General features: G+C 53.4%; 1 protein-coding gene across 1 annotated transcript; it reads left to right on the top strand.

The window, feature by feature from the left end:
- Positions 1 to 312: 312 nt before the first annotated feature.
- On the top strand, positions 313 to 8,124 carry LOC140898121 (C-type lectin domain family 2 member D). Its single transcript, XM_078848701.1, is given in 7 exon segments — positions 313 to 453; positions 1,350 to 1,491; positions 2,056 to 2,154; positions 4,487 to 4,674; positions 5,425 to 5,528; positions 7,166 to 7,283; positions 8,086 to 8,124. Coding segments are annotated over 7 exon segments (831 nt in total).
- The last annotated feature ends 2,175 nt before the right edge of the window (positions 8,125 to 10,299 follow it).

Below are 10,299 nucleotides of genomic sequence, written 5' to 3'. Positions count from 1 at the left end.
AAGGAAGATGATGTCTGTCTGTATCTGTATGAGTTTTTTCATGAAGTTGATAGATTTCCACTCCATACGGCTAAATTCAGTGCCTTGCACCATGACAGGTTTCAGAGTAGCAGCCGTGTTAGTCTGTATTTGCAAAAAGAAAAGGAGTACTTGTGCACCTTGTTTGATGCAATAGAGAAGGGGGAGCCGGGTTAAATGGAGGCGGGGCTGAGGGCAGGGGGCATGTGCATCGGCCGCTGTTGTGAGGAAATCGGGCACTGGCGTTTCAGCTGTGGCTGAGGTCGTGCTGTGGCTGTGAACTCACACGGCGGGATGCGGCTGCAAGTCGGCCTGGCTGGTGCGCGGGACCTCACCTCCTTCCCCACGGCTGCGCCGCTGGGCGCTATTCCTGTGGGTGAGACGCTCCCGGTCCCAGGGGTCCCTGAAAGAGCCACCCAGGGCTTGGGAGGGAGGGTGGGTGCTGCTGGCTGCTCCGCGGTGGCTCGCTCTCTGCGTGGCGGGGTTTGCGGGCTGGTTACAGTCACAGCCGGGCCGGGGCGAGGGGGCACAGTGGGCCCGAATGGGGCGGTGGCCGGGAGGGGAAGGGCTCGGGGCTGGGGACTGAATGGGGGTCGGGGCTCCAAATAGGGAGAGTGGGGCTGGAATGGGGGCGGAGCTCGGGCGGGTGTCTAGGAACCGCATGGGGGTGGGGCTCCAAATGGGGGGCTCGGGCGGTGGCTGGGGACCGCATGGGGAGGGCAGCGCTGTGGCAGGGTCAGTTCTTGGCCGAAGGGAGGTGGATTCTGGGCCAAAAGGGGGCGATTCGGAGGGCGGGCCCCGGGCCGAAGGACGGGGGGGGTTCGAGAGCCCCCCAGGGAAGGGAAAGGAAGGGTCGGGCAGAGGAGTGCAGGACACTGGTTCAAGTCCCGTCCTGCCAGGAGGGGGCTGGGCCAGGGACAGGGCTGTTTCGAGCCCCAGCCCCGTCCCCTTATGATATCCCTACTCACACTTACTTCTAGGAGGATTGTGTGTGTGAGGAGGGTCTTCTCCCCCACCCCCCAGCTGGGTGCCTGTCACTGGTGGGCGGGGCCTGTAGGAGATCAGGTCTCTGCGGCCCTGGGGGCGGAGGGGCCGATAGGAGTTAAGGGGTTTTAATCATCATGGCACCACCTCTGGCATACTGCATACTGGGCAGGCAACGAGAAACCACAAATGGCCTCCCCCACCCCTGACCTGTCCTGCTTAGTCTGTCTCGGGTTCACATCGGCTGGAGAGTCTGGAGCAGGGACGGGGAGCCAGGGCCAGGACCTCTGCCTCGGCTTTGCTGCTGCCAAATCGGACCCACTCAGACCGAGAGGAGCTGACCCCAGCCCAGCACCTGCAGCAGCGTCTGTGGCCTGAGTGTCGCTGAGAGGGACAATGGGGCCAGCAGCTGGGTTGCTGAGAGCGAAGAGCCGCTGTAGGAGTTGTGTGTTAATGGCAATGGACACCTGGAGCCTGGAGGGAACCCAGGTAATGGGGCATCTCTGCCTGGGGGCAGGCTGGAGAAAGACACTGAGACTGCCTGGAGTGCTGGAAGGGGGCGTGGCCCTCCCACTTTTTGTCACTGGCCCCTCCCCCTCCTCTTCCCCCTGAGGTCCCCCCACCCCACCTCTGGCTGGCAGCTGCAGTGCAGACAGTTGCAGGGAGCTGTGGATGACCCTCCACTTGCCTGGGGTGCGGGGCCGAGAGCAGCCCTGGTCCGTATCCCTCCCCTCAGGCTCCCTGCCCAGAGCAGGGGGAGGGTCTGTACTTCCCCACAGCTGCTGCTCTTACCATGGCCCTGCTGCTGCTCTGCGGCCCTGCTACCCAACCAGAGCCGGATCTTGGTAACAGCCCCAGGGTAGCTCTAGGGAGCCATGGACCCTCCATCTCCCCTTGGTGGGGGGGTCTGCCTGACCCTCTGGGCTCCCCTCCCAGAGTGTCTGACGGAAGGAGCAATCAACAGAACGGTGCATGTTCCAGGGCAGCTCCAGCCCCGGTGCTGTCAGTGAGACGTGTCCTCCCAGCCCTGCCTGACGGGTCTGTCTGTTTCAGACCCTCCTTGTAACTGCAAGAAAAGTCCAACCCCTAGAGTTGTGGTTGCACTGACAGTTGTATCGTCTGCTTTGATCGCTGCCATCATTGCTCTGGCAGGTGAGTTCCCAGCTTCCGCCCCGCTCCCTTCCCCTCCATCTACGAACTCTGTGCATCCCATTCCCCCGTGACCTACCACGGTCCCTCTCTCCTCCCGGCCTGTCCGGCTTCTGCCCCTTGGACAGAGGATTCCTGGGGGATGTTCCTCCCCGACCCTCCTCCTGCTCCCTCCCAGACCCCTGCACCTGGGCACTCTCTGTGTCAGGACGATCTGACTGACATTAGCCCCCCCAGCCCATCTCTGAGCACTTTGGACCCAAGTCGCCTTTGCCATGCGCCATGAAACAGTCCCTGACCAGGGTGTCCAATGGGACAGGGTGCAGCACATCCCTGAGCCCTTTGCCTTCCCTGTGTTGCTCTGAGGTTACCAGCTTGGCCTTCCAGAATCTTCAGGTCACGCCTGTGGCCGGGCGGCAGGTGCTGCCGTGTTATTGAAATGAGCTGTAGAATTAAGTCTAGACCCCTCCACCAGCGCAGTGTGGAAACCCCCCAATCGCTGAGCTTGGCCATGAAGGGTCCCTTAGCACCATTCACACCCCCGGGCTGCACAGACAGCGTGTGCTTGTGCAGAGGGCGTCTGTTTGCGGTGAACATGAACCCTGCTGTATCCCCCCGTCGTCTGGCGCAGGGCGTGCTGGAGACTGTCGGGGATGGGATTTCTCTACTGCCCTGGGATCTGATCACTCGGCCCCAGGAGGGTTTAGCAGCTGGCAGAGGGGATTGAATCCAGGTCTGTCTGCATTAGGAATCCTCTGTGCCGATGTCATGACATCCGTGCAGTTGAATTGGTGCAAACCGCTAAAGCAGACGCACTGCACTGGTGCACAAAGGAGCTTGCCTTGGTGCAGTTCGCTGCAGGAAGTTACCAGAGCGAGCCGCACTGCTCCAGCGCATCTCCAGGAGGTGCTTGCCCGGATGTCACTGCAACACTGTGATTATACTGGTGCAGATTGCTCTGATATAGATGGGCCCTGAATCCCAGCTCCCTGCTGTAATGGCAGGCTGTTGAAATGGGCAGCATTGGCTCTCACTGTGTAAGGTGGGAATCTGTGAGCTTAGGGTTGGTTACACACCTGCAGGTGCAGGGAGCTCTGCAGAACATGTGGCATCTGAGCTGGAGATGGATGGTGGAGACAGCCTGTGCCATCAACTGTTAGTCACTGACTTCTCTGCTCAGTTCAGTAGGGCAGGGGTGTGGGCTACCGTGCACTGGACAGTGAAATCTACAGGGTCAGACATGCCTTGTGAGTGAGGTGAACACATGCTCGCTTTCTGATCACCGCTGCCACGTTTCCTAACTCTTCCCGACTTAGAGTGTCTGTTCCTCGCTGAGCGCCAGCCACATGGGAAGGCTTGAAAACCAGCTACCGAGTTACTGTGGTGCAAACAAAAGTGACGTGCTCGAAAACATCTGGAGGGGTTTGAGTCCAACTCCTCTCAACTAGACAGGCCTTTCAAATCCTCTTTGGTGTCACTTATGGGTGACCCCACTGCTGCTCTTTCATGGCTCTGAAAGGGTTACACTGCCATGAGGGCTTCCAGAAAGTGCCTTTCTTGCTGCTGTGTTTGGGGAGAGAAAAGTCTGCAGGTAGGAGGTGAATTAAGTTCCATCATTCCTGGCCCACAGTGCAACAGGTCACTTCCCGTGGCTGTGGTTTCTGGTGCCCCCTTGTGGCTTTCATGTCCCTGAGTGAAAGTTCCCACATTCTTCTCAGTTGTTCACCTGCTGTTTGTTGCTAGGTTGAACGTCCAGCTGTTGATCTTGTGCCTGGGGTGAAATGCTCTGAGCTGTGTCAGTGCCTCGCAGGCTGGGAGTGTCCCTGGAATCCTTCTTGCCAGGCAAATTTACAGTGACAAACGTCTCCGTCCCCCTGCATCTGATTGCAGTGGACCAGCCCCAGCTGGGGGTCCCAATGGGCTTGGCAAGCCGGTCAATTGACTGCCTGTTTGGCCGCAGTCAAATGCTCCAGCGAGAGCCCTGGGGGTAGGAGGCAGCCTGCCTTTCGGATTGCGTCTTGGAGCCTCACTGGTGTTTTCCAGAACTTGGTTTCATTGTTTTGCCTTTTTTTTCTGAGCTAAAATAACTCAGTGAAGTACATTTTTTTAAAAATTAGGTAGATCCATATCTATCGAAAGCTAAACCTACTGGAGACAATGACGTCTTGCTCTTTTTTCTTCCTGGCGGGAGGTAACCAATTCTGATAAATTGGTATTTTAAAATATCTGACCACTCTTTGACAGATTTGACTGGTCAGTTGACCAATTTTTGTTCCAGTCAAATGCCCAATTCTCGTTGCAATTCTTACCCTCCATGTGACTGTCTCATTCTCAGCGCTGACCTCTCAGCTTTCATCAGCTGATCTGTGCCCCCCTGCGAGCCCCTCGTGCCCGGACGGCTGGATGGGATACCGAGGGAAATGCTACTATTTCTCAGAGACGGAAGGGAGCTGGACCGACAGCCGAAGCCGCTGCTCTGCCCCGGGTGCCTCCCTGGCTGGGATCGACAGTGAGCAGGAAACGGTGAGAGACTCTCGAGTTGCCAGACACTAATCTGGGCACAGGGATGGCTGCTGCAGCAGGACCTGGGCTCTGCCCCGTGGGGTGAGGAGCAGCTGTGAGCCCTCCCGTGCTGGGAGGCCGGAGTGAATGAACTTCCAGCTGCTGAACGCCAGCCCTGGCTGGGCCCAGGGCCCTACTGTCTGTGTGTGATCACAGGGATTGCCCATTCTCCGCTGCCCCCCTCCCCAAATAGGGAGACAGCTTCTGTCTAGGGCAGGGCTGGCTCAAGCATCTCCTGGCCTGCTGGCTGCTGGAGTGGGACTGAGAACCCAGTCAGTGCTCCTGTTGTGGGGATGGGAAAGGAGCAGCCAGCTGAGGAGGCGGGGGAGGAGGGGATCCTTTCACATTGACCCCTCCCACTTCAGCTTGCCTCCCTCCCTCCTCCTGCCTTGCTGGGGTGAGCGGTGGCTGCTCTGTGAGAAGAGACGTCTTTGCAGAGAGCTCAGACCCAACAGCTGCCCCCAGCTCAGGGGGACTTGGGGTGTGGGTGACTGGGAGCACTGGGGTGGGGCTGCTGTGTGCGGTGGGAGGGTTAAGACTGCCCGGGGGATCTTGTGCTTTGCAAGAGGGAGGGGAAAATCCCCCCTGAAAATAAACTGAGCACCCTTCAATATGTGACTGGGATTCTCTGCAGCACAGAGCCCTGGAGGGGTGGTGGGGGGGAGCATGGGAGGTGGGGATGATACCTGCTGTCCCTCAGCTTTCTTTAAGGCGTTCCTGCTGCGCCATAAGGGTGTCTATGACCACTGGATCGGCCTCTGGAGGGAGCAGGGTCAGCCCTGGAAATGGGCCAATGGCACCAAATTCAACCACCTGTGAGTCTCTCTCACCCCTCTGGACTAATTCCCTGGGCTTGGGGATTCTGGTGTCTGAGCGGTTTGAGCTCAGGTAGATCCACCATTCAGTGCTTGTGAAACCACCAGACACGACCCTGGTCCGTTCGCGTCCTGCGTGTATCGGAGACCGATGGGAGCCGGCGTGTCCCTGAACTCTCGGCTCCTCCCTGCAGCACGGTGCTGGGCCGGAGACAGAGCCCGCCATAGCCAGAGATGCCCTCGCAGCGCGCTGGGATTTCAGCTGGGACACTCGCTGTTCTCCCCCAGCCCTCTTCAGCAAGGTCCCTGGGGTGTCTGACCCCCCCTGGGGAAAGGAGGCAGCAGGGAGCTCAGGTTAACAGTGGCTGCTAGAGAGGGCAGCATGCCGAGCACTGCATGGCAGGTGCAGGTCCCGCTGGGGATTGCAGCCGGCAGGTTTGAGTGACTTTGCTGGTGAGGCCTCTGAATCCGCAACAAGGCACCGATGTTAAAGGAGCCTGCGGTTCACAGGTGCTGGACGCCTGGGGCTCCCACTGGAACGGGGTACAGTAGTGATGGCTGCCCAACACCCCGCGATGGGTTTCAGTGGGCTCCAAGTGTGATCACAAAACCAGCGCTGCTTGAACCCTGGGACTTCAGCAGTAGAAGCATGAGCCTCTGCCATAGCAGCGAAAGAATCCACTTCTTTAACTGAAACTCCCCCCCGGTTGATAAAGCTCTTTTGCAGGCCATCCATTAGAGGGGGATGGAGACCCCCCCCACTTCTCTGGTCTGGGTTACTTCAGTACTTTGAAAAATCAGGCTCTTTTGGCGCTGGGTCAGGGCTCCCCAATGGACAGTCCCCATTCTGCTGTATTGGACCCAACCTTTGGATCCCACCTGCTTCCAGCCTCACTGGGTCTGAAGAGCTACCAGACACTGTCCTGAGTTCGAGCCTCTGTGGCATTCTCCTGGGGTACAGACTCCCTGTCTGGTATGCTCCTTAGGATGTGGGACCCTGCAGATCAGCTGCTGTAGGATCCAAAACCAGTGCTGAACCCTCCCAAATCTCCCGAGAGGCATGTTGTCCCTAGAGCTCCACCCTCCACACCAGATGAACTCTGGGAGACTTACGTGAGGGTTACAAACAAGGAACACATGCTTTCACAAAGGAACTTCTTCAACACTCTCTTTTTCCCCCATGCCCAATGGAAAGCTCAAGAGTTATAGATCAACGGAGAAGGAAACCCCTGAATGCAATTTCTTCTTTCAGTGTCATCTTGGTTCTGCTCCATGTGTTTCAAGGAGGCGAGATCCTTCCTGTCCCCCGCTTTTCCTGCTCAGTCGTCTGGTTCTGGTGATGGTCTGCCCCTCTTGTTAGAGGGCCAGTCCCTTTTGACAATCAGTCTAACAAATTCTCTCTGTCCTGCTGGGGACTGTCCATTCTTCAGCACCCCTGTGGGCTGCTCAGCATAGAGGGTCAGGAACAGTCAGCGGTTCTGCAAAGCCCCTGCTGTCCTGAGCTCTGCTCCTGAGGGGCTGGGAGAGTAGCTGCTCCGCACTCAGGCCTGCACTGTGGAGAACGGCTCCCCTGGCTGGGACTGGTGTGAAATGCCCAGCCTCTACCTGACTGCAGCTCCCTGGCTTCTATGTGGCAGGTTTCACTTAAGAGGAGGAGGTGACTGCGCGTATCTGAACGACGAGAAAGGGGTCAGCAGCTCACGGTGCTACATGGGAAGACGGTGGATCTGTAGCAAACCTGAGATGTATGTGATGGTGTCATAAATATAAAGGGAAGGGTACACACCTTTAAAATCCCTCCTGGCCAGAGGAAAAATCCTTTCACCTGTAAAGGGTTAAGAAGCTAGGATAACCTCGCTGGCACCTGACCAAAATGACCAATGAGGAGACAAGATACTTTCAAAAGCTGGAAAGAGGGAGAACATCAAAGGGGTCTGTGTCTGTCTGGGTGAGGCTTTTGCTAGGGACAGAACAGGAATGGAGTCTTAGAACTTAGTAAGTAATCTAGCTAGATATGCGTTAGCTTATGATTTCTTTAAATGGCTGATAAAATATGTTGAGCTGAATAGAATGAATATTCCTGTCCGTGTGTCTTTTTGTAACCTAAGGTTTTGCCTAGAGGGATTCTCTATGTTTTGAATCTAATTACCCTGTAAGGTATTTACCGTCCTGATCTTACAGAGGTGATCCTTTTCTTTTTACTGTTTCTTCTATTAAAATGTTTCTTTTCAAGAACTGAATCCTTTTGTCATTGTTCTAAGATCCAAGGGCTTGGGTCTGTGGTCACCTATGCAAATTGGTGAGGATTTTTACCAAACGTTCCCCAGGAAGTGGGGTGCAAGGTTTTGGGGAGGATTTTGGGGGGAAAGACGTTTCCAAACAACACTTTCCCAGAAAGCCGGTTAAACGTTTGGTGGTGGCAGTGGAAGTCCAAGGGTCAAATAGTTTGTACCTTGGGGAAGTTTTAACCTAAGCTGGTAAAGTAAGCTTAGGAGGTTTTCATGCAGGTCCCCACATTTGTACCTTAGAGTTCAAAGTGGGGAAGAAACCTTGACAGATGGGAAAAGAGACCGCACTCGAAAGGGGCTCAAAATGAGACTCCTAGAAGTGACACTTATACAACTCACACCTACTTGAACAAGCCAAGATCTCAAAATCAGGCAGTGGGGCCCTCAAGCAATAAGTGTGTCTCGTTTAAACTCCGTATGTGCCATCTGCTTTTGAACCTTTTAAACTCAGGGTTATGTTGTCAAGCTTTTCTCTGCAGCTGAGAGGGAGTGATCTCATGAGAAGGAGTCTTACCTCATTTCCCCAGCATGTGGCTAAGGGAAGGCCTTGTTCATTTAGACTCCAGAACAGCATTTCTCAAATGCAGCCAGCAGCTGATTGTTTTGCAGCCACAAGAGCCTCCAAAGTGCCCCAACAATCGCTCAGATGTTAAGTATTAAAGGTGTCTTCTAAATGCCATAAATCCTCATGCGTGCTCCCTTTTAAATAGTACCATGCCGGCAGAGCTGAGCTACATAGGTGTGGTTTTCTTTCAAGTCACAAAGTGTATTCTTTGGCTAAGAACATAAGAACGGCCATACTGGGTCAGAGCAAAGGTCCATCCAGCCCAGTATCCTGTCTGCCAACAGCGGCCAACGCCAGGTGCCCCAGAGGGAGTGAACCTAACAGGCAATGATCAAGTGATCTGTCTCCCGCCATCCATCTCCACCCTCTGACAAACAGAGGCTAGGGACACCATTCCTTACCCATCCTAGCTAATAGCCATTCATGGACTTAACTTCCATGAATTTATCCAGTTCTCTTTTAAACCCTGTTATAGTCCTAGCCTTCACAACCTCCTCAGGCAAGGAGTTCCAGAGGTTGACTGTGCGCTGTGTGAAGAAGAACTTCCTTTTATTTGTTTTAAACCTGGTGCCCATTAATTTCATTTGGTGGCCCCTAATTCTTGTGTTATGGGAACAAGTAAATAGCTTTTCCTTAGTCACTTTCTCTGCACTACTCATGATTTTATAGACCTCTAACCACTGTGTTTACATCTCCTGTTATTGTAGCTCTGTAAGTGGCTATGGGCCATCTCACTGCGTGGTGTTTGGGTAGGTTGCGATTGTTCATGGGGCTGGGGGGGGAGAGGTGAAAGAGTTATAAATGTGACTGGGTATCAGAAAGTATTTCAGGTAATCTAGTGCCAGAAAATGACCTTGAATGTGACAGCAGGTGGCTCCTCTGGGACCTTCTGCTAAGAAAAGCAAAACAGAGAAAGAAAAAGAAACACTTCAGCACCAGGGGGAAAGGCAGTTTCCTGTGTTTCCGAAGCCATCTGATTCCATTTCTGAACAAGTTGCAGTGTGAGAGAGAAATTCATCAAATTGAAATGTATGTCGTGCAACGTCCCTTCAGCACTTGTGCAAGGGAAGTTGAACCAAATTACTACGGTGAGCTTCAGAGGCGCAAGCTGTTAAATGATGCAAAAACCAAGCTGAAAAGACAACAGCAACGGCTCAGATTTTGTTGTTACTGTTATCATTATTATTACTGGGCTATGTTGACTATGGTTTTTTTTGTGTGAAAGAAACTTTGGACATATTGGCAGATACATTCTTTCGTTATTAGTCATTATCCTTTCTATTATGTAAAGCATTTTTAAATTTAGTTCAGAATTGTTGTACAGCAGTCCACCTTTGACCAAAAAAGCAAAAGAACAACAAAAAAGACAAGACTGTGCAAAGCACTGGTTTGTTCTGTGTTTAGGTCCAGTAAAGATAAGACACAACTGTACCTTATATTTATTATTGAGTCTGCAAAAAATCCCTACGTAAATATGCACATGTAATTTATTGGTTTGTTTTTCCTACAGTTAGTTAAGTATTGTCAGAGCCGCATGCTGAGGCTGCCAAAAATTTGTGAGAACCCCGGCTCTAGAAAGTGTTAGAAAACAAAATCCTATGTTACCATTACTTTCCAATATTTGCAAAAAGAAAAGGAGGACTTGTGGCACCTTAGAGACTAACCAATTTATTTGAGCATAAGCTTTCGTGAGCTCCAGCTCACTTCATCGGATGCATTCAGTGGAAAATACAATGGGGAGATTTATATACACACAGAACATGAAACAATGGGTGTTACCAGTATTTATTCACCCTCGCTTGCATCTCTGTTCTTTGATAACAAACTCATTCCTGTTTTCTGTATATCTAATTGCTGTGTTCTCAATAGAGTGGTTGGCCTGAATTGAATCTTACAAGCTGCTGTGGACCGCGCCTGT

The sequence above is a fragment of the Lepidochelys kempii genome, chromosome 14 (genome assembly GCF_965140285.1).
Source record: "Lepidochelys kempii isolate rLepKem1 chromosome 14, rLepKem1.hap1, whole genome shotgun sequence".
NCBI lineage: Eukaryota > Metazoa > Chordata > Testudines > Cheloniidae > Lepidochelys > Lepidochelys kempii.
The sequence above is the reverse complement of the archived record's forward strand: the minus strand, read 5'-3'. Positions and strand labels throughout refer to the sequence as shown.